General features: G+C 48.2%; 1 protein-coding gene across 1 annotated transcript in view; it reads left to right on the top strand.

Annotated features, from left to right (window-relative positions):
* stk3 (serine/threonine kinase 3 (STE20 homolog, yeast)) overlaps positions 1-27201 on the top strand; it is a 54681-nt gene that overhangs the window by 5844 nt on the left and 21636 nt on the right. The window contains exons 5-9 of the mRNA XM_049025975.1: positions 6162-6326; positions 8294-8461; positions 21594-21731; positions 23138-23263; positions 26764-26959. Of these exons, the coding sequence (XP_048881932.1) occupies positions 6162-6326; positions 8294-8461; positions 21594-21731; positions 23138-23263; positions 26764-26959 (793 nt within the window). The remainder of the gene's footprint in view (positions 1-6161; positions 6327-8293; positions 8462-21593; positions 21732-23137; positions 23264-26763; positions 26960-27201) is intronic.

Raw genomic sequence — 27201 nt, 5'->3', positions numbered from 1 at the left:
TCAGTGGCTGTTCACTTAAGGATGGAGTGCAGGACCAATTTTTTGGCATTGATGTTCTCAAAGGTGTAGTCCGTATGGTAGTTGCATCGATTCGTTTTAATGTGGCTGAGTGATTATGTCTGGGGGAGAGATCCCATCTAGCTTCTGTTTGGAATCTCAGCTGTCTTTTTTTTTGGGGGGGGGGGTTGTTGTAGGTGGGCTATGCATGACAGTTAACGGGTTTAATGAGCGATGTGAAGAAAGCCTGTGTCTTCAAGTCTTTACACGGGAGACACCCATGGAAAACGATCGTGGACGGAGAGCAGTGAGTTTCCAGACCTGAAAACCACAAGATATCTGTGCCCCCCACCCCCGTTAAGATTCCAGATGTCAGAAGCACAGAACATGCTCACAGACAATCAAAACGAGAGCAGATCCTGACACTGTTAGGAAAAAGCCAGTGAGTTTTGACAGGAGTGCTGTAGGACGGCTTGGGGGTTTGGTCTTCTCATGTTGGGGGCTCTTTGTGTGTTTTGGGTAATCGTTTGTTATGAAGTGCATTCAGCTGAACATGATAGCAATGAGATGCTCCACTGATGCTGTCCTCTAACAATATCCAAGCCCCTTGGCAGAATCCAAAACCTGCTGCTTTCTCCTAACTTGTCTTTCCTTCTCCGGCCTGATATCGGGTCTTCCCGTTTAGTGTGTCAATGGATTTAACAGACCCATGTTTCGTTGCCACCTGGGGTCTATGCAGAAACTTGGCCAGAAACGGTGCCCATGTTTGGGCTGCTTACTTCAGCTCTCATCTGTCTCAGGACCACGGATCACCGTGAAGTATTAATAGAATGCGTGTTTGCGATTCTCTGACGAGGAAATGAGTCGCATGCTTCTGGATTTGCTATTTACTGTCAACTCACAGACAGGAAGTGTTGATTCATAAATGTCTACTTAGTTTGCAAATGTATTTTGTGGGGTTTTAATAAGGTTTTAGGCTGTTTATGACTCGTGGGGCGAGAGCGAAGTTATTGGTCACGCGAGCCCGTTGGTCGGTTGTAGATGTTGGCAGCGGGTGTGGTTTCGTCCAAACTAGCCCTGGAAAGGCTGGGGGGGTCCCAATGACCTGTTTTATACCAACACTGGTGCTTTGTCATAAAACCAGGAGGATGTGAAGTCAGAGCTCGGGCATTCGTTCGAGGAATATGTAACGGTTCTACTGCGTTGCTTAATGCCGTTTTATCATCGTGGGAATCTCTTAAGGCTTTGAGGCTCACGTGTTTATTGTATGCTAGCAAAAAAAGGTGGGAAACATTACTGACAACCTGTATCTACAAAAACACGGGACATGTGCACAGACCTGTGCACATATATTTATCTATTCGATCACGTGTCACAGCACAGTGATCTTATAAGGTCTGGAATCTATTCATTTTAATATAGGGTTTGTGCCGTATACACTTTCCATTGTTTTAACATCACGCACTGGTAAATCATCTTTTTATTTTTTTCTCTTTAGAGTGACGGGTTGACAGAAACTGCACTGCAGTTTTGCCGTTCACAGGGTGTCTTCTACTAGGATCACACCCTCTATCCCCTCTATCTATACTTTCAAGTTGAGGGTTTCGCGAGACGTCACACTTTCTTGGCAGCGCTACTTGGTCTTGACGCCGCAAGTGAGGATTGCGTTTAAATGGGGGAGTATTGATTACACGTGTGGAGGGGTACCCGGGTTCCGTGCTGGGGATTGCTTTTTGGGTCTGGACCCTCTGCCTGGATGTGCTGGGGTCATAAGGAGCTTGGTGCTCAGAGTGATGCATCTGGGAGCCGTTTGGAAACGCTATAAAAGTTCCACATCCACAATTACTGAGTCCTCAAGATTTATAAATCTCTCCTAATGCTTATGGTAGATGTATTACTGGTTTAAACATAGAAATTGATTGCTGCCCTTTGGTAACGGCACACTTGATGATTATAAATGAACTCGTAAATAAAAATCCTACTGACTTTTACAGATTCTGGCACAGTAGACGTGGTAGTTCTGCCTGACCCCTCAGGGTCAATGCTAAACAGATTGAGGTGAGCACTGTAACCGTTGTGAAGGGCAACCGTGCACCAGGAACCTCTGGCTTTTGAAAGGTCACTTTGTCACCGCTGGTGGAGGTTAGGAAGGAAGTCCATCTTTCTGTGGGAAAGGTTGCCCAGGTGACGATAAGTGCTTTTCTCAAAATGAAGCTTCACTGTGGACTTGTTGTGATGTAGCTCTGGAAGACTGTATTGTCTGCACAGTTAATTGGTGTGTTTTTATTCATCATTGTCTTTCTTGGCCAAGGAAGGAGCTGACAGGCAAAGAAAAAGCGATTGCTGAGTAAAAGCTGAAACAAATGCTCCTCATTACTGCAGCCCAGCAGTGAGCTTCAGTCTAGCATTACAGCTGCTTCGATCTGATCCTGCAGTCTAATCCATATTTCTGTCCATTTCCTGCTAATATGCTCATTTTAGTGACTGCTTGAATATCACCTGTTTGGGCATTTCTCAGATCGCCCCCTGGAGTTTTGGATGTTAACTGCACACTTTTCCCATGTAAGAAGCCTCAGTTGAAGAGTTGTTGCTGTTCTCTGAATGGTTTCTTTCATGACTTTTCCGTAATTCTGGTAATTTGTCTCTCAAGTTGAATCTCCTTTGCTGTTTAAAGGTAACATGGTTTTGTGTCTTAGTTTCATCCTTTTTCTAGCCGTGTTGCAAATTAAACTCTCCGTATTTATTGTAAGGGTTGCTGTTTGTTCCGCGGTGAACATTGTGCAGATGTAGTTTTAATGCAGAGAAATAACAGGCAGCTAAAGAGGAAACGAAAAAAGCCATGAAAATTGTCTGTCAGCTACATTGTCACTATGGCATACAGTCCTGTCTAACTCATTCATACTTCAATTATGGCTGCTGGAGAAGTGGGAGCATTGTGTATGACCACTTCATAATGATGCCAATTTGGGGCGAATGCCTTTAGGGTGAAAAGAATTTGATTTTCTTGAGCATTGTCCTATTGGCTTCATGTTTCTGGATACATACACAATTGGAGAGATACAGTGATCCTTCCACCTGAAATTACTTATTTTTAAAATGTGTGGCTGGTGAGGATCTCCATATGAAAGACATTCCACTTTTTGCAGCTTAACCTTGTCATAGTTGTGGTGGGCTTGAGGTCTGTCCCAGGCTGCAGTGAGATCGGGTACATGGCTGGGGTACCCCCCGAATGGAGTGACGATAAAATGTAACTTATTTCTGGTCAAATAACCCATCGGGCTGTTGTTGATCTTGCAGTGAACACAGCTGGCTGATTAGGCAGCTCAGAACTGCCTTCAGTTTTTTTTTTCTTATTTTTAAAATATTTTAGAAAGGCTTTTCAGTGCTCAAAACTGTATCACCGATGGAATTGCAGTGTATGAACTTAACATTGAAACCATCCGCTGGTGAATCAGTCCATTAACGTACATTGATGGCTTTTCCCATGCTGAACATCGCTTGTCGCTCTGGGAGTGAGGTAAACGTCAGTATAAACATCAGGATCCTGCTGGAGAGACCCTGTAACTTGAACCATGCAAAAACCCCGAGGGCCGCTCAGCCCGTATTTCCCTCAGTCAGTGAGACAGCTGGTTTGGGGAATTTTTCCATCAAAGCTTCTGAAAGCCTTGGAAATTATAGGTGAACAGAAACCGTGGTCGATGGCGGTCAACCGGTTAGTAGGAGCAGCCATTTCTCAGGATACTTCTGATCTTTAAAAGAACCACATGTATAGAAGAATTGATTATGTGTTACGTTATTGTTGTTGGGGGGGATTAGATTGTTATCCTGTAATTGTCTGGCCTTTTCTGCATCACTTTAATCCATAATCTTTGTACAGATGTGAATGGCAGGTCCAAAATTAAAACGATAACTGGCTTAAATGCACGTTTATTGTGAGACTTTACGAGTTGTTTCGCAAAATCATAAAAATGAATTCTCTAACGTGCCACGCTTTGTTTCAGAGTAGCTAAACAAATGGGGGGGGGGTGGCTGCTGGGATCTGTAAGAATCCAGGTGCTGCTCCACTCAAGCCCGCTGTTGGCAGCCAAGCGCACTCTCCAGCATGTGGGGGGGGGGGGGGATGTCTGTAATCATCACCCCCATGTGCTTGAGACCCCATCGACATGAAAACAGCGTCTGTTAATAATCCATGGGCGCTGCTGCCTGACATGGCATCCCTGGTCCAAGGAGCTGGAGTCGTGACCTCTGTCCTCAGATATAAACCTTTTTCCAACCACATACTTGTTTTTCCTGCTTCGTGTTTTAGGTGCAATACCCCCCCCTCCCAAACACCTAGCGTGTCTGATGTTTCCTTGCAGCATATAGCAACACTCTCTGCCCGTGACCGTGTGAATGCGACCGGTTCTCAGTGCGAGGCACCACCATGGGCCCTCTGCACATTCTCCCATATGGTCTCGGGGCTCTCTGCTCTACCCCAGCTTCGGTCCAGGAGGGGGTGGGGCTGGCTTGGGACTCGGTGTCAGGTGGTCTCCCAGGCCTGGGACTAGCGGCAGTGTTCCCCCAGTCTGTAGGGGGGCGCTTGCAGAATGTTGCCTTTCGGATTTTGCTGCACCTCCTGGCCTTTCCACAGAAGTAGCATTCTTGTGGAAAACCTCCCCACACCCCAACACGGGCTGTTTTCTGGCTGGGTATTTTATTGGCTTTCTCGGGCCTCACAGAACTTGGCCGAGCCTTGCTCTCCCCGGTACTTTCCCGCTAATGAAGTGCACATTCTGCCAGAGCCCTTGGCCCTGTCTGGCCTCGCCGTGGCTGTCCCTTGACAAGAATTCCCCTCCGTTTCTGACGCTTCCAGTTTGTATGTGTAAAGGTCACAATCCAGGCTATAAGCTGGGCATGTGCAGGTGGGCGACTTATGCTAATCTCAGTAACTTCTTTGTTTAACAGGATTCTCGATGCAATCTCATTGCTTAACATCCGAAAGGCTCACTGATCACTATGCTCTGCTGGAGATGCAAAAATTAGCAGATTGGTGGTAAAATACATCGCTGGGCAACCATTTCTGTTTGTTTTGTCACAGGGAACTCGCACCTATCCACGGCTAACCTTACTACACTCCTGAAGGTTCTCCCAAACTTCCACTGAGGCTTCATTCAGGCAGGCATGAAGTGAAAAATAGCCCCCACAATAATCAGTCTCAAACGGTTGCTCATGAAAACTGTGAATGGCGCAGATTATCCGCAAAAGAGATTTCTTAGTTTTGTCTTGTATGGCTTGTGAGCTGGTCTGTCACATGACATCGTTTATACCAGAGGTCCAAATTTCATAAGCGACACAAAGTCAAGGTCCTCTGCCCTCAGTTTCAGGGGGGGGCGGAGGGTAGATCAATCGCGTGGTCCGGATTAAATAGTGTTTTGGCCCTAAAGTGGACTGTATTCTGCCAGTTGAGTTTCCTTTGGGACAGTAGAGTATACCTTCTCTAACCTTATCTCAGTTTATAGCAAGGTTTCCAGTCTCCTGATCCACAATTATCAAAAGGCTGGATTGCCCCTAATTTATACCATTCAGGTCTATGCGACCTTGTCACTTGCTGGATGCCTTCTTTGTAAATTTAGTTCTCTGTTTGACAACTGACATCCCCACAAAGGATGGGGAAACCATCATTCATGCAGCAGAGAACCATTTACATTTTATTCGTTTCTCTGAAGCTTTCATTTAAAGGGACTTACAGGGTGAATTTCAGTATGCACACTTGACCATACTTGTGTTCTCATGTTACCCGTATTACATCATCTTCCATTGCCACAGACCAGTGGCAATACTAAGTTCACAAGTACGAGGGTGGTAAAAATCCCCGGATGTTGGTCTTGCTCCGCCCAAAATATCAAAGTTACATCATTTGCATCCTCGCTGAACAACACCAATCCCATGATTCATTTCACCCCAAATTCATTCTTGGGAAGCGAGTTCGCAAGACCGGTCTTGCCAAGACCACGAGTGCGGTCTTTGGGTTCTTCATATTGACATTCACCCAGTCTTGGGAAGGATTTACTATTTATGTGTGGTGCCTTGGATTGAACATCATGATGGAATCTGTTTTATTTAGATCGATTACGTTTTTAGCATGATGGTTTCTGGAGTCTGTTTTATTTGTCCCCCCCCCAAAGCTCACGGAGGATGAGATCGCCACCATCCTCAAATCCACCCTGAAGGGACTGGAGTACCTGCACTTCATGAGGAAGATCCACCGAGACATAAAGGCCGGGAACATTCTGCTGAACACAGAAGGCCACGCCAAGCTGGCTGACTTTGGTGTGGCTGGGCAGCTGACGGTGAGAGCAATTTTTATATTTTTGTTAACATTTCATTTGTTTATCAGATGCTCTTATCCAAAGGTCGCATATATTTTTGATCAAGCAAAGTCAAACAGTCCATGGAGCAGTTTGGGGGGTTAAGGGCCTTGCTGAAGGGCTCAAAGGTAAAATGACTCCCTGGGTTTTGAACTGCCAACCTTCTGATCACAGGCGTTATGGGAGAATGTAACCGATATAAACAGAGAAGGTGAACATTTTGAAGCTTCACTTGACATTTTTCATCATTTCAGTATGGTATTGGCTGATTGAGGGAGATCTGAAATAGCGACGTACTGCATCGAAGCCAGCCGGCCACCTGCGCATGCTCAGATGGAAAAACAAATGTGCTGGTTTTTCCTAGATAGACAAAAAGTCAGTAAAAAGTTTGGAGAAAAAAAAAAAAAGTTTGGATTTGGATGTGGAACCGCCTTCCGTGACGGAAAACACAAAAAACCGGGCAGTGAGGTCGTGTCATTTCATGCCTGTACCTCCAGTGTTCCCGGACATCCCAAATCTGCCTGGCGTTGGCCAATCACAGCATGCGTAGCTCGTTTCAGATGGCTAATGACCTCGGTGCATAAAGGGAGGGATATGTTGGTTCACTTAGCATTATACCTAATTAGTCTGTGTGCATAAGTGCTCGCACAGGATTTAAACGCACCCTGCCAGGAACAGTACTGAGATCCGCTGCCCGTAAGTGAACGTTACAGTTTGTATGGACTGTGCATGCCATTCAGCCCTCCCCCCCAAGCAGTTTTTTTTATTATGGTACTGCTACCAGTCAATCAACAAATCCAGTTTTATTTGTTGTTATGCATTTTTACAAGTGGTTTGTGACGGAAGCAGAGAACTTCCTCTTCAGTAATTTCACGGAAAACAAAGTTTTCTGGGTGGGGGGTAAAAACAAATATCTCAAGGTGATCATGTGGGGAGAATAGCTGGGGGGAATAGCTTGGTTATTTCCTCACCGAAGGGGAGCAGCTCGATGCCAGAATGGAAGTAATTGTAACCTGACAGGTTCAGAGTAGAGCTTTGCAGACTCACTACAGTTATGGATCTGTCCTTGGGGCATCTTCTGCTGGTCAACTAATGACCTGGGGGGGGGGGGCGAGGGGAAAAGGGTACTTGGATTTTGATCCTCTGTACAGAAACTAGGAGCTGATCCATGTCGCCATGCCTGGTACCACTGTTCCAAGTTCCGGTCTCAGACTCAGTCTGAATGTTCTGGAGCTTGTAGATGGCAAGCGATCTGACTCCAGTTTCAAATGTGCCTGGAGATTCGGTTAATCCGGTTATGATGGAGCCGTTGATAAAGGGCTAACCAGAGCAACACGGGGGGTGGGGGTGGGAGTGGGGGGGGCCGGATGAGGTTAAGAGTGGTTAGAAGAGGGGGAGAATGGCGCATGTAATTTTACACTTTACATAAGAATCTTACAATAAAGAAGAAAGGGAGACTCCTGAAATGTGGTCTGCCAGGCCTGTTGGGGGCGCCCTGCTCTCAGCGTGCATTCCCAATCACCTTCCCAACCGTGTAGAGTTTGCACCTCCTGGATGCATAGCTGCCCTGCTAAGCATTTGGTGATTTAAGGAGACCTGGAAACACTGCAGGACCATGGTCCTGAAGACCCAAAAGCGGGCCGTGGCTCTGAAAGGCTTTTCAGTTTATTGCAGCCACTATATATATATTACACAATAAATTATTTTTTCTGAGCTCCAAGTTTAACACAACCGGGCTTTCTTTTGGTCTCGGCCAGCGGATCTGCGAAGCACATCAAGGCTTATCATTGCAGGGCGTCCACGACTCGGAGCACCGTAATCCATGGCGGTCTGATGCATTTTGCAGGCTACCCAGTGCTGGCACCTCACGCTCATCAGGTTCTCATTCTCTCCGTGCCTCTTTCCGGAAACTTCCCCCATGACGTGTGTGCTTTCTTTTCCCTGTGAAGGACACCATGGCCAAACGCAACACAGTGATCGGCACGCCCTTCTGGATGGCTCCAGAGGTGATCCAGGAGATCGGGTACAATTGTGTGGCGGACATCTGGTCCCTGGGTATCACCTCCATAGAGATGGCGGAGGGCAAGCCTCCCTACGCGGACATCCACCCAATGAGGGTGAGTCTCCTGGTTTGCAGCTTTTCCCAGAACCCACTCATCCATGGTGCCTCTCTTTCCTAAACACAATTGCAAAATAGTGTTTTATGATCTTAAGCTTTCATATACGGTAGGTCGTCTGCTTTTCATCTGCGCTGAGTCACGGTTAATCATGATCGAGATGAGAGTGAGTCATCTCAGCTTGTTTTCAAAATACCACAAACGGGGAACGATTCTGGGGGGGAAAAGCTGCATCAGAGGGGTGACGCGAGGGGTGATAAACAAGTATGATGGAAGGGTGTTGAAGCCCCACCCGCTTAATGCAGATTTCTGTGTGGCAGGGCTCAGTGTTTGTGGTACTGAACCGGCTGGTCTTTTGCCATATTTATGACACTCTTATTAGGTGGTGTAAAAACAGACAGCGCCGGTGAGTGTTTCTGGTTAATGTGAGCTTTTCCCAGCCTGCGTCTGGCTACTGGCCGATTTGTAAGTTAATTTGCCAGATCAACTTCGAAAAGACAGGCATGGAAACGTAAACATACAAGAACACTGATCTGATTCAGATCCCACCTGTCAGTGTTTGTAATTATGACGGGGCTTCTTTAATATGACTGCTTAGTTTATATTTACTCTGAACGAAGCTTATGAACAATAATGTCTTTTCTCACCCTTTCCCTAAATATCTTGCAACAGTGCGTCCAATGTCAAAGTATCCTTGTTGGTGGTCTCGGGCCCGTAAATTGAATCTGGAAGTGTCACTGCTGTTCGGGTCTGTATTGTTGAAAGAGGCACGGTGTCCCCATTCCTTCCCAGAACTCTCAAACGAATGGTTCCTGTTTGAGACACGGTGTGCAGACTGGGGGAAATCAGAGGGCCGCTTACTGTATGGGTGTACACAGTGCTTCAGTCCCAGGACAGTCTCCATGCCCTTTGTGCAGCTGAGTGGAAGCACCATCTGCATCGCGTCCCAAGCAGTGGACCACTGTGAATGGTGATCTCTCCCATTCACTGTTGACTGCTTTAGTACAGATTCCTTTTGATATTGGTGCAGTTTGTTAGTGTTCTGTCTTCAGCTTCTCCTCATGCTGCTTCTCCTTGCCATCTTCAGTTTCTCCTGCTTCTTCTTTTCTTTTCCTGCTTCTCCTTTACCTTCTCCTTCACCATCTTCAACATCTCCTGCTTTTTCTTTTGTTTCTCCTCGTGCCACTTCTTTTCCATCTTCCACTTCCCTGGCATCCCTTTCATCTCCCAAAGAATTAGCTCTTTCAATCCTCTGATGTTCCTTGCAGCACGAGTATTTTGACAGAGCTGTACGAGGCCTTACTTCCTTGATGTGTGTGTGTGTGTGTGTGTGTGTGTGTGTGTGTGTGTGTGTGTGGGGGGGGGGGGGCGCGGTGCCAGGGAACGGTAGATTAAATTAAAACAAGATCAGCTGCCCCACTTGTTACATGCTCAGCTGCTGTCCTGTGCTTGGCCGTAAATCTCTCTCTGTCTGCAGCCGGTCTTTATAAACAAGACATCAACCAACAGCCTGTCGTCAGGCACCAGAACGTTTCTGAAATGGGGGGGAGGGATTCTGAAGTATTCCACATTAAAGTGAAACAGCGGAAATGACATAACATCGCAGTACTACAATGCTATGTTCATCAGGTCAAACCCGTCAGTTATCAATTCGCTGAATTTTCTGTGTGAAGTCTTGGTCATGAAAATTCTGGTGTGGATTTTCTTCTTAATATTGATCTGTTAATATCAAAGCTTAGAGCAGTGCAGATCTCGCCAGGAAGTTGGTGCAAAGGGGCGGTGTTTTAGAGGTGAAAAAGAAAAAGGAAAACTGAATAGAATAACACTATTTAGTTAAAAAATAAAATGACAGATGGTAAGACCTCAGTTTTTTAGAGATGTCTACTCATGATGAAAATAGTTTGCTGGAAGATTGAGCGGCTGTGGTGGATCAGCCTCCAGCATTAAAACTTTTCTCCATGTTGTCACAAGCCTGATGTGTGGCCCAACCCCCCGGAGGGCTGCCCTGCCTCTAAATTTAGACCCTTAGACTCTTTCTGAGCATGTTCCCCCTTGCTGATATAGCCGGCCTGTTTTCTTAACCTTGGGTCATTGGCTGTGCGGGGGGACAGAGAGGCAAGGCCTCTGATGGTTCTGTGGGCCCCGGCTGATGACATACGTGGGCTGGACGAGCCCCTGAAGTTGAGACCTTCATAACTCTTGCTACTTTGCTGTTGTGTCAGTGCAGCACTTCCTTGATGGCCGCGACCTTCCTGTGACCTTCCTGCGACCTTCCTGTGACTGTAGGGTATTTGTTGGTAGAAGTGACAATCGAAGTTATTCCTGTTGAGTGGATGTGGAGGCGAGACAGTGTTGGTCCCTGGGATGCTCAGGTAGAGGTAGAGGTAGTGATAGCATACTGGTTGTGGAGTCGGCCTTGTTGTGAGCTTAGATGGGGGAGGGGGCTCTGGGAGCCCCCTCGCTGTCAAGATCTTCATTCGCACCCCCCCACACTTCCCCATCTCGCTGTCAGGTAGTTCCGTCGACCTACCATGTGATAACCAGCGTCCGGTAGGTTGCACACTGCACTAATTTGGCTAAAACAGAGGAGTGGGGGTGAATTTGATCCTGTGTTACTAAATGAGGTTTCAATTAGCTCGCAGTGTGGTGGCCTGTTGAGAACAGACCTACCAGGGCAGGAAATGCAGAATTTGCCCCGGCTGGTGGTCGGGTTCCCTGCTTTGATGAACCGATTGCAGAGTCAGCAGTCAGGCTGGTGTAATGCTTTGTATAAAAGTTTGTGATGGAGTGAAACACTGTCTTGAGCATTAAGGTCCTCCATTATTCTTCAGTTTAATAATATATTCCTTTAATGTGTCACCCCAGTTCAGCATGCTGTTTATTATTGAGTACTGGTTCATTTTGCCATGATTCATTTATGAACATAGCTGTTCTCATGATTATTTTAGAAGTGACTATTAATTAAATCAGCATTTTGTTCTGAATGTGTATAGCGTTTATTCTGAAAACTACTTAAACCTTTTACTACCAATCAGGTCTCACAGTTTTGGAGGGTTAAGTGCTGATTGGCAGAATGTTGCAACTCGTAATTTAGAGGCTTGCCGGACCTGACAGAGCTGCCTGCCACAGGCAGCCCAGGAATGAAATTCATTATTTTTGTTAAATGCATTTACCAAATTATTGCCTTCCCCTCTCACTCCCCCTTCTACCAGTAGGAAGCCAATTTGTTTAGCGGCTTGGAACTTTGCAAATGGTAAATGGCTCAGGTTTGAAACAGCGTGTTGGGGGTGGGGAGCATCTTCGCTGCCTTGGCCTCTTGGGAGAGCCTAAGCGTTTGTCTTGGTGCCGGATTGTGTTAGGGATCACTGGGAAGGCCTGTACTTAAAGAAGTACTTCATGGCTGAAATGTTAGGACTGAGATATGGGCCGAGTGAGTATGCACGTGTTCCTGACCTGTCCAGGAGAGGAAATCAGGCTGGAGAGCAGGTTGGTCCAGCCTCGTGGCTCCAATCGTGTCATCTGGACCTGGCGGGACCGGGCGCTCTGTGCCAAATTAGCCATAATTTCAAAGCAAACGCAGCTTCAGTCCACGGTGCTGGAGAGATGGATCGGCTTGATAAATGGAAAGTGAAGAGCCGCGGTGCTGGATGTCGGCTTGCCTTTTATGTCATCATTCTGGGACGGGGCCCCCCAAAACCTCCGCCCCCCCGTGTTCTTCTTCTCTGCTGAGAAGGTCTTCCTGCTAATGTTTAGTGTGTGGCTTTGAAGAGCTTTCCAAGCACTCTGCCTGCCTCCCCTTTAATGTTGCCTACGTCAAAGATATAAAATTAAATCACGGGCCTCGTTTGCCATCTCACCGCTTCCCTACCGCCGCTGAAAGCTGTCTGAGCGCTCGGGAGGTTCACGCAGACTTTTATTGCGATCTTGATCTCCCTCTGACACTTTGAGTGCCGTTTCTGTTGATTTTGGAACGCCGTCTTATTGCGCATCTTCCTGTGGAGGCAGCAGTCAACTGGAGAATGGAACACTGCTGTCTTAATGCCATATCGAGTAACGCGCTTTTTTTTATTGTGGTTTCCCATCATGCACTTGTCCCATTATGAATTGAGGCTCCAGCTGGAGATCTGTGTCACCCTGACATGAAGTTCTTAACTTCTACTCACATGTACTGTGTTTCCAAACTTGTATCAATAGCTGTAATTCCTAGTACTGTACAATATTTTTCACTGCTTTACTGTAATTAAAAATCTGATTCCATTTTTATCTCCAATGGCAGGCCTGTTGTAGCACTTTTAATGCTGGTGCTTCACCTAAGTACATGCCCTTCAATGTATTGTGGTATAAAAAGCTGCTCTGGGGAAGACAATAAAATATCACAGTAGCCAAATGCCGTGCGACTTCCGGACCGACGTTGGAGGTGAGCGTCCCCGAAACACGGTGGCTCATGTTTGGTTTTTATTCAATAACATTTGCATTTGATTTTAGGAGGCAGTCTTATAAAAGGCTGTGTAAAGACGAGTGGGCGGCATGGCAGGGCATCGTAAAGGACACGCCTCTTTACGGCCCCCTCTGAACGGTAGTTTATGACATGACAGCAGCGTTTACTTTGCGTTGCGTAAGAGGGCACCTTTCGTGGCGTTGGGGTCTCAGAGTCCCCATCAGGACAGTCGGGATAAGGCTTCTTCCCCGTGTCTTTATCTCCTTCTCAGAACCTTCGGCCTTCACCCCTGCCTCTAGGAATCTGGTATCTTCTACCTCCGATCACCAATTTTATGGTCCCAGTCTCCCTTGGTGCGAGATTCTTCCACACTGGTCGTGTTCAAAGGTGCTCCTACTAAATGATAATGGTTTACGGTAGTTAATTGGTGATTAAACGACCAGATGGCCTAGTGACGGCTGGCTACCAGTGTTTTGACGCACAGTACTTGGAAATGCTGCTTTTATTTCTGTCTGCATGCTTAAGCTCCCCCCTGCCCCCCCCCCCCCCCACCAGGAAAGTCAAAAAAGATCCATTCATCCATCCATCTTCAGTGCTGACTCATCTTGGCCCAGATAGCTGGCGTGGCTGAAGTCGGGCTCTCCCTGACTCAGTCGCAGGCGGTCTCTCTTTCTCACACACATACGTGCACCCAGGGCGGTCTGAAGGCACCAGTTTGTGGACTGTGGGAGGAAAGCAGAGTAACAGAGGAGAAGGCCCATGACCACGGAGAGGGTGTGCAGACTGCATGCACACAGAGCCAGGACCTGACTCATGTCTACAGCCACTGCGTTGCCTCTATGTTTGTACAAAATATATAGTACTGAATAATGTCAAAACGATGCAAACTACACAATGGGCTGCCACAGCCTGATACGTACACTACACTAAATATTTATACAGTACTAAAGACTTACACAAGTTATACAGAGCATATACCTGGAAGATTTTGTGACTTGCAACACTTCGTTGCCTAAAACGATGCAGTATAGTGATCATGACTGGCTTCATACTTGGTTTCTGCTCCAGCTTTACAGCACTATTAAAAAGAGGCATTTGTAGGATGTAAATAATGGAAAGGCTTTGCCTGGATGTCAGTTGCTTCGGGGGAGCATTGGAAACATCAGGCAAGCAGAGGGGCCAGATTCACCAGCCGTCAAAATTATAGCATGTCTTTTGAATGAGGTTTTTTTTTTTTCACTGAACCACCATGCTCGTTCTCTCCTGTTTTCAAGGTTTGGGGGAGGGGGGGGGGGGGGCGAAGGCCGGGCCTGCGTTATCAGCAAATTAGGAGGACGTGCTATTTGAGCTGGAGAGCTGTCGCGGGGACGGGGGGACCTTGCACTGGGATGGGAGTTATCAGCATAAATCTCAGGCCATTTCTCCAGAGCCCTTTTACACTTAAAACGAAAACAAATAACCCTGCTTTCAGTAGAAATTGTATACAGCAAGAGAGGGCTCCATTGCAGCTGTGAGCAGGCCACATCTGTGGAAAGGTCAGGGCGGGGTAACCCTGTTTATATGCCACTGAAACAGTGTTTAAAGTTGAAAGTATTTCATCTTTACTCTGTTATAAAACAAAGAAACGAACCTTTTCTTTTTTTCCTTTTTGAAAATATACCAGAATGTAGATTTTGTTTATCCCACATTCCATTCTACAACTTCTGATTGGTTCTGTCTGCCCAGTAAACAGGTGGCATTGGTTATATGTTGGCATCCTAATTTTCCGGCTGTTGGTTGGTCTTTTCATTCATTTTCGAAATACAAAGTGCTCCGTCCTACTGATGTGGTACTTGGGTAGCATTTGTGTAAATGAAATTCTTCCTTTGTGCTTAATGAGTAGCAAACCTTTCAGGGTGCACTTTCCTTTCTGTTTTCATATGATCTCTCTGCGCCAGTTCTTTCTACATGACGGTTATTTTTCAGTGCAGAATTACGTATTGCTGCATCATAAAGGGGTCTGTCTATGATTTGAGCCTGAAAACTTCAGACCGCCTGCTGCCCACTTGTGGCAGGATGGTGGGGGAAGAGAGGGGCAAACTGAACCTACCCCGGCTTAAATCACTCCACCCTTGAGCACAGAATGAGTGTCTTGCTTTTAATGTGGGTGGTAGGAATATCTCCATGCAGGTGTCATCGGGTTAAAGGAGAAGGACGAGGGCTCAGCCCCCCTCCTCCGCTTCTTCGCTCTCCCTGCCTGCTGTCCTCAATGTTTATGGCCGATGGGAGATAAGATTATTCCACCCCCCCACCACCACCTCCCCCCCCCCCGACCTCTGAATGCCAGCTGACTGGGACCTTTGCCCTCCATAAAGCGTGGGACGCATTCCTGGCGCTGAGCAGTGGGTTTTATTCGCCGCTCATCCTTGAGCCGCGACGATAGGAAGGTTGGGAGCGACGATGCTGGCCAGCATCGCACAGATAAGGATCAGCTCACCCTTCGCTTTTTCCACGGGGGTCGGCTTCTTTCAGCACCGGGACTTGCAGCACTTGTGGTGGATTTCGGAAAGCGAGAGAGCTGGCCTGGCATGTCGATGGTACATTGCGTGAGGTCATTGGGAGGATCTGTGGTTATGCTTGTAGTTATTGTTCTTGTTATCAGTCCCACATCTCGTTTCAGGACCTGGCTAACCAAGTTCTTCCAGAATTGTTGCAATTCGGAAAGCTGGAGAATGTGATGTGTGCACGGGGGTGTGACCTTAAACTGAAGTTGCCCCAACCCTTTTTTAAAGCTTGAACACACATGTTTGAATGCCCCTCCCCCCCATGAGTTCTTCTCGAGTTCGCCTGCTAGCTGAATAGGGTCTTGCTGCGTTGTCTTGGCTCACGGTGGTGCAGGAGTAAGGTCCAGCAACACCTGGGGTGGCCTGCGTTCCTCAAAGTCAGAATGATTGCCAGTGCCATTGCATTATGGGAAATTGTAATAATAGTCATCCCTCACAGTGCGTACGCTAAATCCCACTTCTTCCATCCCTAAACACATTATGACTAGCCATAATTAAATCAATAAATCTGCGAATGGTGTGACAGTGGGTTGGACAAACATGATTAATTACAGGACGAATAACTTTCGTTGAGCACTACGCTCAGATCTAGAAGGTTCTATGTTTGTCGCTATGCGGAATGCGGGCAGGCTTCTATCCCCCCGTCCACCTGCTCTCGCTTTTCTTGGCTGTGCCTGACGAGTACCGACCGAAACGAGCGGGAGACCATGCTGGCTCGGCCGCGTGGCCCATTCACGGCCCCCCAACGCGGTTGAAGCGGGCCGTGTGTTTTCACGCAGGAGGGGAGCTGCTTAAGCCGGCCAGCAGGTTGAGAGTTGGGAACCGGCCAAACGGGAGCCAGCAGGCATTTGTGAGCTTCAGGCCAACGGCGCTTTTAATTAAATCCTCGCAGATGAATGTGCTCGTTAACAAAGCAGTGATATATTATGTCTGTTAAGCACAGTGGAGGTTCAGCTAGTGCACATGTACCCAATTCGAGCAGCACGGGGGTCTCGCTTTTGCACCCAAGTGTTTAATCGCTGCAGTAAAGCATCAACCAGGATAAACAGTTTTAAAATTTGTAATCCAGCTAACAAGCCAAACTTAAATGGAAAAATTTTGCCCTTCAGGTCAGTAGGCCTGGAGATGCAGCTGCTGTGGTGTTAACTGCATGGGGGCGGTCCATTGAAACTAAACAGGACAGTGGACTTGGGCGGTGTATAATTTTTCATGCAATCATACTGTCCAGACATTATATCGCGGTACACGGTATTGCAGTGGTATGTTCAAATGCAATACTGTTACAGCATTTGCTGATAAACTTTTCCTGAATGGCTAATTTTGTCACCAAGATTTAAAAGTAGCTTGGTACAGTACAGGCAATAAACTGCGGTATTCTGTATTACCGTAATATGGGATGGTTAGAAACGGGGTTCTTGCTAAGGCTGCACTATATCACCTCTAATCAATGTCACGATTAATTGAGCGTTTTACCTCAATTACGACTAATGAACGATTATTTTGCTTTGTTTTTTTTTTGCCCCCCGTATTTCTATGACAGGGTTTGTACTGTAAATATGTTGAACTGTTATAGCTGGGATATTTTTTCTAATGAATGGCTGTATAGCTGCGTGATTTTAAAATTGCAGAAGGAGACTCACAGGGAGGAACAATTTATGGTTTAACTGAAATCAAAGCACAAATCGCTTGAAATGTAAACGTCTCACGCGAGGTCACATTTTAGTTTTAATGTAAAAGTTCCCTGAAAAAAAATAGAAAATAGTTATTTCTTGCAAATAAATTAAGCCATTTATCACGTCTGTCTTGGTGAAACTGATCGCTATACGCGGATGATCATTATAGCCGTTTATTTTTCTTTTTTATGTCATGCAGATTACATTTTGTAATTTATTGCGCGAATGTAGGGTGACTAAATGGACAGCATCGCTATGTACTGAATTTTATTGACTCTTTCAAAATACAGTACAGCTGTTTCAAATGCTTTTGAAATTATAGTACTGCACAAATTAAATGACTGAACTGTGTATAATTCAAATGCAGTGCAGTGTTGTACATAAATATGAGTATACATATGAGTATATATATATATGAGTATGTATGAGTGTCCGTGCATCCCGTCCAGCTGAGGATCCTGCCCTGCGTATATTGCTGCCTGGGACGGGCTCCAGGCTGCCCTCATCCCCGCGACCCTCCACCGGATACGCACTGGATGGATGGATGGATGGATGGATGGATGGATGGATGGATGGATGGATGGATGGGTGGGTGGATGGGTGGGTGGGTGGAATTTATTAAAATACTGAATGTGTTCTAAATAAATTCTTAAATTGTATCTTTAACCACATTTATCTGCAGTACATTTCCATCTGAGGATTGGACAATGTGCAGTTTTTTTTTATTATTGCTTTTCCTACATTAATAAAATGTTGTTATGAGCGCCCTCTAATGGTGATATTGCTCCCTAACAACAGCAAACAAAACGGCTTGTCAGATCACATCCTGCCTTCCGCTGGAGAATACACATTTCCAGTGTGGTTCAGGTCATTGATACTATTTTGTGGTTAAACCAAACAATTAAATCTCATTTCAAATACTTAAGGTTTTCGTTGCTTCCCTCGCGACCAATTTGTACCCAGTTGTTTCCTAGTTTGATACTAACCAGCTGGTCATGCCATTAACCTCAAGTAAAGTTTCCTTTATTCAATTACGAGGCAGTGATTTAATCCTTCTGTGCTTTTCTCGAAAAAGAACTTTGAATTCGCTGCCAATGGCTGGTCTTCCATTCTACTCCTGCTTGCATTGGCCCAAGTAATGGAGGGAACACGGCTGTTTTGGAAATCTTTAAAGAAACGTATAGACATTCCTCAGATACACAGCGTTGCTTGTGCCTATAGCCTATTTCCTAGAGGAGCTTTGGCAATCTCCTGCCTCTCATTCCCATTTGCCATTTTCAGTGATATACGTGCATGCAGTGGGCGGTGTGGAGATCCGGGCCTGGCACTGGTGAGGGTGTAAAAGAGAGCTTATCTGACTGGACAGGGGCATCTTCTCTGGGTTCTGATGCTGGTGATAAGATAAGGACCTGAGGAGGCAGCACATCTTGGCATGGTCACATGACAGTCACCCACCAATGGCTGCCTGCGGCTCCCTGAGTAGGCTGCTGCAGGGTCCTGGTCTGTTCTGGCAGGCCAGTGGATATGCATGTGTTTCATCTTCTATCTGCTGGCGAGGTTGCTGCTGAGAGAGAAGGTTGAATTCATTCCCTTAGGCAATGAGTGAGTTGAATCGATCCTTTGAGTGCATAACAGAATGAAAACTTAGTAGTTAGACAACTATAAAAGGAACAGGGATCGAGGAGCGCTAGTTGGCCCTGCCCCCAGTGTCTACTTATTGGCCAGCCTTGTTTCTCCGTCGCCGTTGAATCACTCCCGCTCCCCCCACCCCTTCTGCCGTTGTCTCGTAGCCAGGCGTTTATCATGTCGCCTTGACCGCCCAGGACAAAGGTTAACTTTATGGTGCCCGTTATCCTCTGGCCTCATGGGTTTGGTCCCCCTTCGGTCTGGAGGTGACAGAAAGTAGCATTATGAAGGTATTACTCGTGTGGTTACTTTATGGTGGTCCAGATAGCCACCACCTTCTCTAGCAGGGTGAGATTATCGGTGCCGATAAGGGCATGGCCTCAGGGCTCAAAGGCTGCAGGTTAATCTCCTTCACGCACTGCTTTTCTGCTTTTCTTCTCTCTTGACTTCTCTCGGCTGTGTCGACTCGCCTGAGAAGCACATGCCCTTTTTTTTTTTTTTTTTTTTTTTTTTTAATGTTTTCCTCCGTCCTGGCAATAAACCGGAGATCTCACAGAGGAGCCTGATCCCAAGCAACATGCGAAGCTCGATAACAGGATTTTAAAATGTGTCAAATCATCCCCATGACCTTTTGAGGGCATCGATCTTCTAGAAAGTCAGCAAACGTTGACTCATGTTCAGCATAAATTATTCTTGTAAAGAATTTTTATTTGTTTATAAGCCAACCATAGGCTGTAACGAGGTCATGCATAGAGCCCTATGGCCAAGCCATCGCAGGAGTTACTGCACGCAGGGTGTTATGGTGGCCTTGACATTGTCGTGTTGCATTAGTGCTAGTTTATTTGGTTGGCAGCTCGTACCCGCTGCAGGCCGACCTGCATGCGGATTGCACAGTGCGGTTTGCTGGAGCAGATCAGGATAAGAACCTTTAAACTCGAAGCTGTAATCACTTTGTACAGCTCTTTGACTGCTAACAGTGCATCTCTGTGTTATAGATCAGTGTCTCCGGTCCGGTCCTCGGGGACCCACAGCCGATTCACGTTTTTGCTCTTTCCCTCCCAGCTCCAAAGAGATGGACAGGCTGAGTGTTCAGCTCTGAGTTACAGTGCTGAGGGATGTTTTGCATGTATGCATGTTTGATCTTCTGGCCTGCTGAAAGTGTGGAGCGGCTTGTGTGGCAGCTCGTGAGGCATGGAAGCGTATGTCCTGACCTCTGCGGCTGAAGCTCTGAGTCCACCTGTGGCGCACCTCCACACACCTTGCCATCCCTGCGTGACCTTTGAGCGTCCTGCGGGGGGCATAAGCGAGCTCCAGCCGCATCCGTCTGCCTGCTTCCAATTCTGTAATGTTCCTCCTATTAAATGTGCCGCTCTGGGATAATGATTAAATTGTGTTTGCATGCGAGTCCCAAAACAGTTGTGGAAAATCACTGCCATTGATCGTGCTTAATAAAATAACACAAAAACCAATAATAAATATGAAACGACCCCATTGGTACGGACTCCGCGGTATTTCAGGCCATCTGTAAGTGTGAATGTAGGGAGTGGCCCGCTACCCCTGCTGTCCCCAGAGGCTGCTCACATGTCCCGGGTTAACACGCTACCCCTTCAGTTGTTGCTCTGTGTCAAATGACAGCCTTCCACCCAAAAAAAAAAAACGCTTTATTTTTCTTCTGGCTGGACGTGGATTATAAGCGTTTGATTAGTTAACTCATTTAAGCCTTCTGACCTTTCACTTCACGCCGACCGTTTGCCCAGCGGACACCCAGACGGGCGGGAATCTTCGGGCAACGTTTGGGGGCTACTGGGCGGGGACCTGGGGATTCGCCTTGTAGCTTTCACCCCCCAAATAGCCTCCAGATGTCTCGCTGACCTGTTGACATTACGGGAGGAGGCCAAACCTGTCCCAGACCCAGCCTGCTATTCTTTCCAACTCAGGGTGGGGGGGATAAATGGGGGCACATGGAGAAAGACTCTGCTGGCTTCTTTATCAACACTGAGACAAGAAGGGAAAGAATCTTCTCGCTCTGCGGCAACAAGACTCCCGAAGTGGCGGAGAATGTTTTGTATCTGATGAATTCCATGTAAAAACGGACCCCCGCCTCACACCCCCCCCCCCAGAATTCTCTGCTGTGGATGGGCTTATGGGCTTCTCTGCTTTCACTATCGGGATAATTGACTCCTTGGTCCGTTTAAGTCCAGTTCCAGAATTTTGATGTTAGTGTTTCATTGTTAAGGAAGAGGCTGTCAGTAGAGGTGTGGTTATCAAGTTCCGCTCTTGGAAAGTCCAGTCAGGCCTCTTTCAAAGCACAGGGGGATGGGGGGTCTGCGATTCCCAAACAGTCTGACCCATGGGATTTGATTTGGGTGTGGGGGAAAGATAATTAATTCTCTCCTGTTGTACTTTTTGGCAAGGTACTGGGTAACCGCACAGTCAGATGCCCTGGGGGGGGGGGGGGGGTCATCCAACAGCCGCTGTAACAGGAGGGGGCGTGTGGTGGCTTGTATGGCTGAACTGAGAGAAGCAAATAGGTATATGGGATGGATGAGGGTGCATGCTGGGTAAGGAAAGCTCCGGGGGCTGGTGAAACCCGCAGCGATGGGCTGGCCGTGCCGACCGCCTCCCCGGGCGGAAATTTAATGGGAAACGGCTACATTGGTAGCAGATGGAATGGCTTCCTGCATCCCGGTCACGCTCGAAACCCTAGACTCCTCCAAATTTGTTCGCCAGATTTACAGTCTGATAGAGCCGGTAGATTATGTGGTGAGGTTGGGGGGGTGGGGGGGGGTGGCTGTGGATCCGGGGTTCTAACCGCCTCTTTCCCTTCCCGCTCCATGCTTCTCCTTCGACAGGCTATCTTCATGATTCCCACGAACCCGCCTCCAACCTTCCGGAAGCCCGAGCTTTGGACCGACGAGTTCACAGATTTTGTGAAGAAGTGTTTAGTGAAGAACCCTGAGCAGAGGGCTACAGCTACACAGCTCTTACAGGTGCGTGTGTGTGTGTGTGTGTGTGTGTGTGTGTGTGTGTGTGTGTGTGTGTGTGTGTGTGTGTGTGTGTGTGTGTGTGTGTGTGTGTGTGTGTGTGTGTGTGTGTGTGTGCGCCAATATGCCACTGTATCCGCGTGGCCCCAGCCCCGCATTAGTAGCTTCCAGACTGCACCGTCTGCTTTCTACCATGGAAACCACACGCCTTTCCCACAGTGCCTGATCTCCACTATTTCCCGACTTCTGCCATTCCAGACCCACTAGAAAACACACCACATGTCACTTTGCTGCATGCCACTTGGGTCAGAAATATATAGCTTTGGTAAAAATATGTGAGAGTTACAACCACAAGAAAATTAGACCTGTCAAATATGTGTATTAAAAAAAAAGCATTTTTAAAACCTAAGCGATAGTAGGGTCGTGATATGGGCATGGCCCCCGTTCCTGTTTTTGATCTGGTCCTAAGCGTATGCCACTTGTGGGCTGGCTGCCCTCAGTCCCGCGCCTTCACTGGTATGCAGTGTTGAATTTGGCCACAGTTTCGGGACGTCGCAAATCACATGCAAATTTCAGCTTGGGGGCAAATCAGACGATCATGTTTGTGTGAGGCACGGCGGAAGTCGGATTTGGACCCTTCCTCACAGTGGTGTTGTTTTTACCGTAAAAATAGCTCAGAATCTACGTTCCAAATGTTTGCCGATCGTGCTGATTAGCAGAACAAAATAATTAATTCCGGAGTACCCTAATTGGGACTCTTTGATAGTTTTAAATCGCGGAATTTGCAAGAGGGGAAACATAGATTTGACCTGACAGTCTGTATGTGGCATTATCGTCTTGGGAGACATTTTGCTGTGCTCTCGCTCCCTCACTCAGAGTGTGGGGCGGCTTGTCGGTCGACTGTTAATTGACGTTATTTTTGCCTGATTCTGGAGCCCTGCTGCCCAAGCTGCTAGTGGACGCCGGGAGCCTCCCAGCTCGCGCTGAAGTCGTTATGCGGTTTCGGGTTTTATTTCCACCCAAGGTGGGTTTTGCAGCGCCACTTCTTAACGGCTTTTTAACGAGCGGCGGTTTCCCCTGGCGAAACCCGTAAACCGGCCTGCCATAATGTCGATGGCACTCATCCCCTTCCTTTCCACGGGTGTGCCGCAGCTGAGCTGAAAGGCACAGCCTCCTGAAATGTCATGCTGTGGGTGTTGGCCGCTCCAGTCATGAAACCGCTTTTTACGCTCTTCCTCAGCCCTTAATTGCTTTGTTGGGGTCATTGTTTGCACGGCGACTGACTCACCTTGGCGAACCGGCTGTGAGCCGGGCTGTAAATCCATTCTGACGGTTGCGCGATTGCTGCGAGTGCCGATTACCGATGTCGCCGACCCTCTGTGACCCCACTGCTGTTCCTCTCTCCTCCCAAGCATCCCTTCATCAAGAACGCCAAGCCGGTGTCCATCCTGCGAGACCTGATCACGGAGGCCATGGACATCAAGGCCAAGAGACACCAGGAGCAGCAGCGCGAGCTGGAGGAGGACGAGGAGAACTCTGTAAGTTCGGGGCGCCCGGTGATGTCATGGCAACGTGGCTTTGCCACAGATGGAATTTCCGGCTCCCAGCAAAACCTAAAGCCCTGGTCTTCTACCTCCAGGAAACACCTGAACACATCAGTAATGTCTCATGGACTGGAAGCCTAGCTCCTTGTCTGGGGAGAGGGGTGATCAGAGTGTTGATGTTACAGAGGTGTTGCCCAGGTGGTTAGAATATTCCACTTTCCCTGTCTGATGCCTGGAGGACTGAGGGTGTTTGTGTTATGGGTGAATCCCTTAGCTGATAACCTAATGTGGTTAACATATGCCCTAATATGTGTGGAATATTACACTTAGTTTGTAATGTCGACACAAAATGCTGCAGTAATGTTTGGTGCTGGCATCTCTGGGGAAGAGTCCATCAACTTCAACAGACTGGCCATACTCTAATGCAGGGGTGCCAAACTCCAGTCCTGGGGGGCCGGAGCCCTGTGTAGCTTAGTTCTTTCCCTGTTCCACCACAAATGATTCAGCTCAAGAGCTATGTGGTAATTAGCACAAGGAGTTGAATCAGGTGTGTTAAATGAGGGGAAACCCAAATATGTGCAGGGCTCTGGCCCCCAGGACTGAAGTTTGACACCCAAGCCCTAGTGTGATGCTTGGCTTTGTTTTCTGCTGCCAGAACTGATGAAAATGCCTCAGCTGCCCCCCTCCTTATGTGAAGGGAGTAATTGTGAGCTAGATGGGGCGATAGTCTGGACTCCCAAACTCTGTCGTCTCGTGAACGTGGCACCCCTGCTGTACTCGTGGGAGTTGAGGCCGAGGTTGTCCTGCGGGGCCGTGTGCAGGGGACCGTGGGGTGGGGGGGAGGGCACCTTTCCCTAATAGTTACTGAGAAGACTTTAGTTGCCAAGCAACCTAAAAGAAACATGGGCAAACAGGCACGTGCGGGTCTGCATCCTCTGACGGCCAGCTGCGTATGGAAATCCTATTCTGCTAAATGAAGACCACCCCCCCTCCAACCAGATGCTCGTCTGTCTGACTTTACTGGTCACCTGGACCCATTAGTCTCTCTGCCAGGTGGATGGAGAAAAGCATGTTTTCGCACACGGTTCCTTTTCCTCCGCCCCCTCCCATGTGTGCCCCCCCATGCAGGCACACATTGAATCATGTCCCTCTTTTTAGCTGTACGCTGCTGCTCACGCTGTCTTACTTTTCGAGATATAATGTCGGAATGGGAAATTATTTCAGGCGTGACTCTGTACCATCTCAGTCACGTACCTGTCATGGCTTCGGGATGGAGTTTGGGGGGGGGGTGTGCTGTTTGGGAGCAGATGTGGGCATTTGTAATGGGTGGGGCCATGTAGCCCTTTACGCCTGATTTGCTCCCCGCTTAGTGATCAGTGATGTTTGGAAACACACCCCATATAAGAGCATGCTCCCAGTTGAGTGAGTGTGGCCTGCAGTTCACGTCGTGATTAGGGCCTGATTTACACCAGGTGAGCTGGCTAGGGAGCAGCTACCCCCCCCCCCAATGCAGAATCTCAGTATCTGCTGTAAAATCCCTCCCCAAACAGCCTCTCCCCTGCAATCAGCCTGTGACCCATGGAGCTCCGCTGCCAGCCTGCCCCCCAGATGTGACCGGAATCCGAGGCCCGGCAGCCTCGCGAAGCCCCCCGACCTGGAAGCGGGATTAACAGACCGCCGCTTCCTGTGGAAATGACCAATTAGGAGTTAGGCTCAGCCTGGTTCCGCCGCTACCGGTTCAGATGCGTGCGCTGGCCCTGTAATGCGATTCACTCTCGGAGATAAATGGAAGTGGTTTGGAACAGCATGAAATGTTTTTTTCTTAAAGAAAAACATCTGAGTGTGTAATTGAGCTCAGCCTTAATTGAGTTTCTCTCCCCCCCGCCAGCACACAGTGGTGCATTGTGTGTCCACTGTAGCAATAACGTACCCATATTTCCAAGCGACCGCACATTTCATACCCCTGGCGTTTTCCCCCAGCAGAACTGCATTATGGGAGTGATTGCCTTATTTGACTCCCCGGTCTGGCAGGCGAGTCTGTAGGCGGGAGCGTGGTCATCAGCGCCTCTCGCTGGAGCATATCAGCCGTGAGCCGCCCTGCCGCAGGATCCATCTCCGTGCTCTGGGATCTTTGTCGTGCCAGGCCAGTTGGTGGAGCTGATCCCTCGAACCCGACGAGGCCAGGGTCCCACCCTCAGCTCGGTTTGTGGGGGAGCCAAGATGTCAGTCGCACTTTTGCAGTGTTTGTCCCTTGTCGCACAGCTTAATGTTTGGTTTTTTTTTATTTGGAGCTAGAGGGCGCTTTGTGGTACCTCGCAGATTCGTGCCGCGTCCAGCCTCGTGATGATGTCCCGATTTCCTGTCGGCACAGGCGTGAGACCGAGTCGTACAGATCTCACGCTGACGTCATGTGACTGTGGAAGGCTCCCCCCAAAGCGCTCTGTTAGCCAAGACCTTGCGTTCCCCCTCCTCCACCTCCTCCATTCTGTGTCTTTGGGGACCTCGCTGTCCTCATCACTTACCATTACACGCAAAATGGCATCAGAAACGTGTGCCTGTCCTCCTCCCTCCCGCCCCCCCACCCCAGCTTCCCTTTCTCCTGCGGCCCATTTGTGCTTTAATTAGGCTTGTTGGACGTCTAGTCTGACTGTCCTAATGCCTGTTAAATGCTTTTCTCAGGCAGGCTGGAGGCCCTGCCCTGCACATGTCGGAACACTGATGTGCTCTGTCCTCTGGTGGGATGCATCGATTAGATTGCCAAATGTTGAACTGGGAGAGGAGCAGCGGCCTCCAGATTATGGGAGGGAGAAAGAGGAGTATTAGGGGGTTCATTAGGGGAGAGGGGATCTCCCAAATGGCGCTCTATCGAACGGGACTGCAGTAGGATTACACAGGTGAGAAGTCGCAGCGTCGATAGGAATGTGAGACGGAGAGAGGCAGGCTTCACAACCTGCGGGCAGCGTTTGAGGAAAGGTCTGCCTGAGCACATGCAGACATGCCTGCATTTCACGATTTAGACATTAACGGCCATTATGTCCCTGTCATCAGCCTTAGGTGACTCTCAGCTTATCTTTATCTTGTTAGAGAACGCGAGTCACCAATTTCTTGGTGCTTCTCGGTGATCTGCTCATGACCACAGGTAGTCTACGGTTCTCGTCCACTGCTTTGTGATGCATAGTTAAAAGTTAACCTCCTTCTACATCTTTGCCCGATAACTAAGTGATATTTATTTGCTGCCAAGAGTTTGACCCCTTTGGCCTGGAACGTTCTCTGCAGATGGTGCAAGCCAGGTTTGGTGCTACTTGGGCCTCATGTGACCCTTTCATTCTTTCAGCCTAGCCCGCCCCCCTGTGATTTCAGTGCCCACATCTCATATTTTCTAAGGTGGCACAGCACTTTGATAGGTGGCGGTGATGTCACCGGCTGGTCTCATAATGATGATATGGTGGTTTGCGTGAGACTCTGTGTAGAGTAACTCGCCGTCCCCTTGGCAGGAGGAGGATGTGGAGGTGGACTCCCACACCATGGTGAAGACCAGCTCGGAGAGCGCAGGCACCATGAGGGCCACGGGCACCATGAGCGACGGGGCGCAGACGATGATCGAACACGGCAGCACCATGCTGGACTCCGACTTGGGCACCATGGTCATCAACAGCGACGAGGAGGAAGAGGAGGACAGCACGATGAAGAGTGAGTCTGCCGACACCGGTTCAACCCCATGTGACCATAGCAAACCGGCAGACGTCAACACAGCACCTCACACAGCTGCTGCGCCCGTCCACAGCACCGCTCCAAGCCGTCCATGCAGTAGCGTGTTCGGTGAACAGTGTTTTTACAGCCTCTAGTCATTACCCACACACTGAGGCATGGCTTTTTGGTTTCTTTTGGGGGGTGGGGGTGTTGGAAATGGGGGGGGGGGGGTTTCTCATAAA

This window comes from Brienomyrus brachyistius, chromosome 9 (genome assembly GCF_023856365.1).
Source record: "Brienomyrus brachyistius isolate T26 chromosome 9, BBRACH_0.4, whole genome shotgun sequence".
Classification (NCBI taxonomy): Eukaryota; Metazoa; Chordata; class Actinopteri; order Osteoglossiformes; family Mormyridae; genus Brienomyrus; species Brienomyrus brachyistius.
The sequence above is the reverse complement of the archived record's forward strand: the minus strand, read 5'-3'. Positions and strand labels throughout refer to the sequence as shown.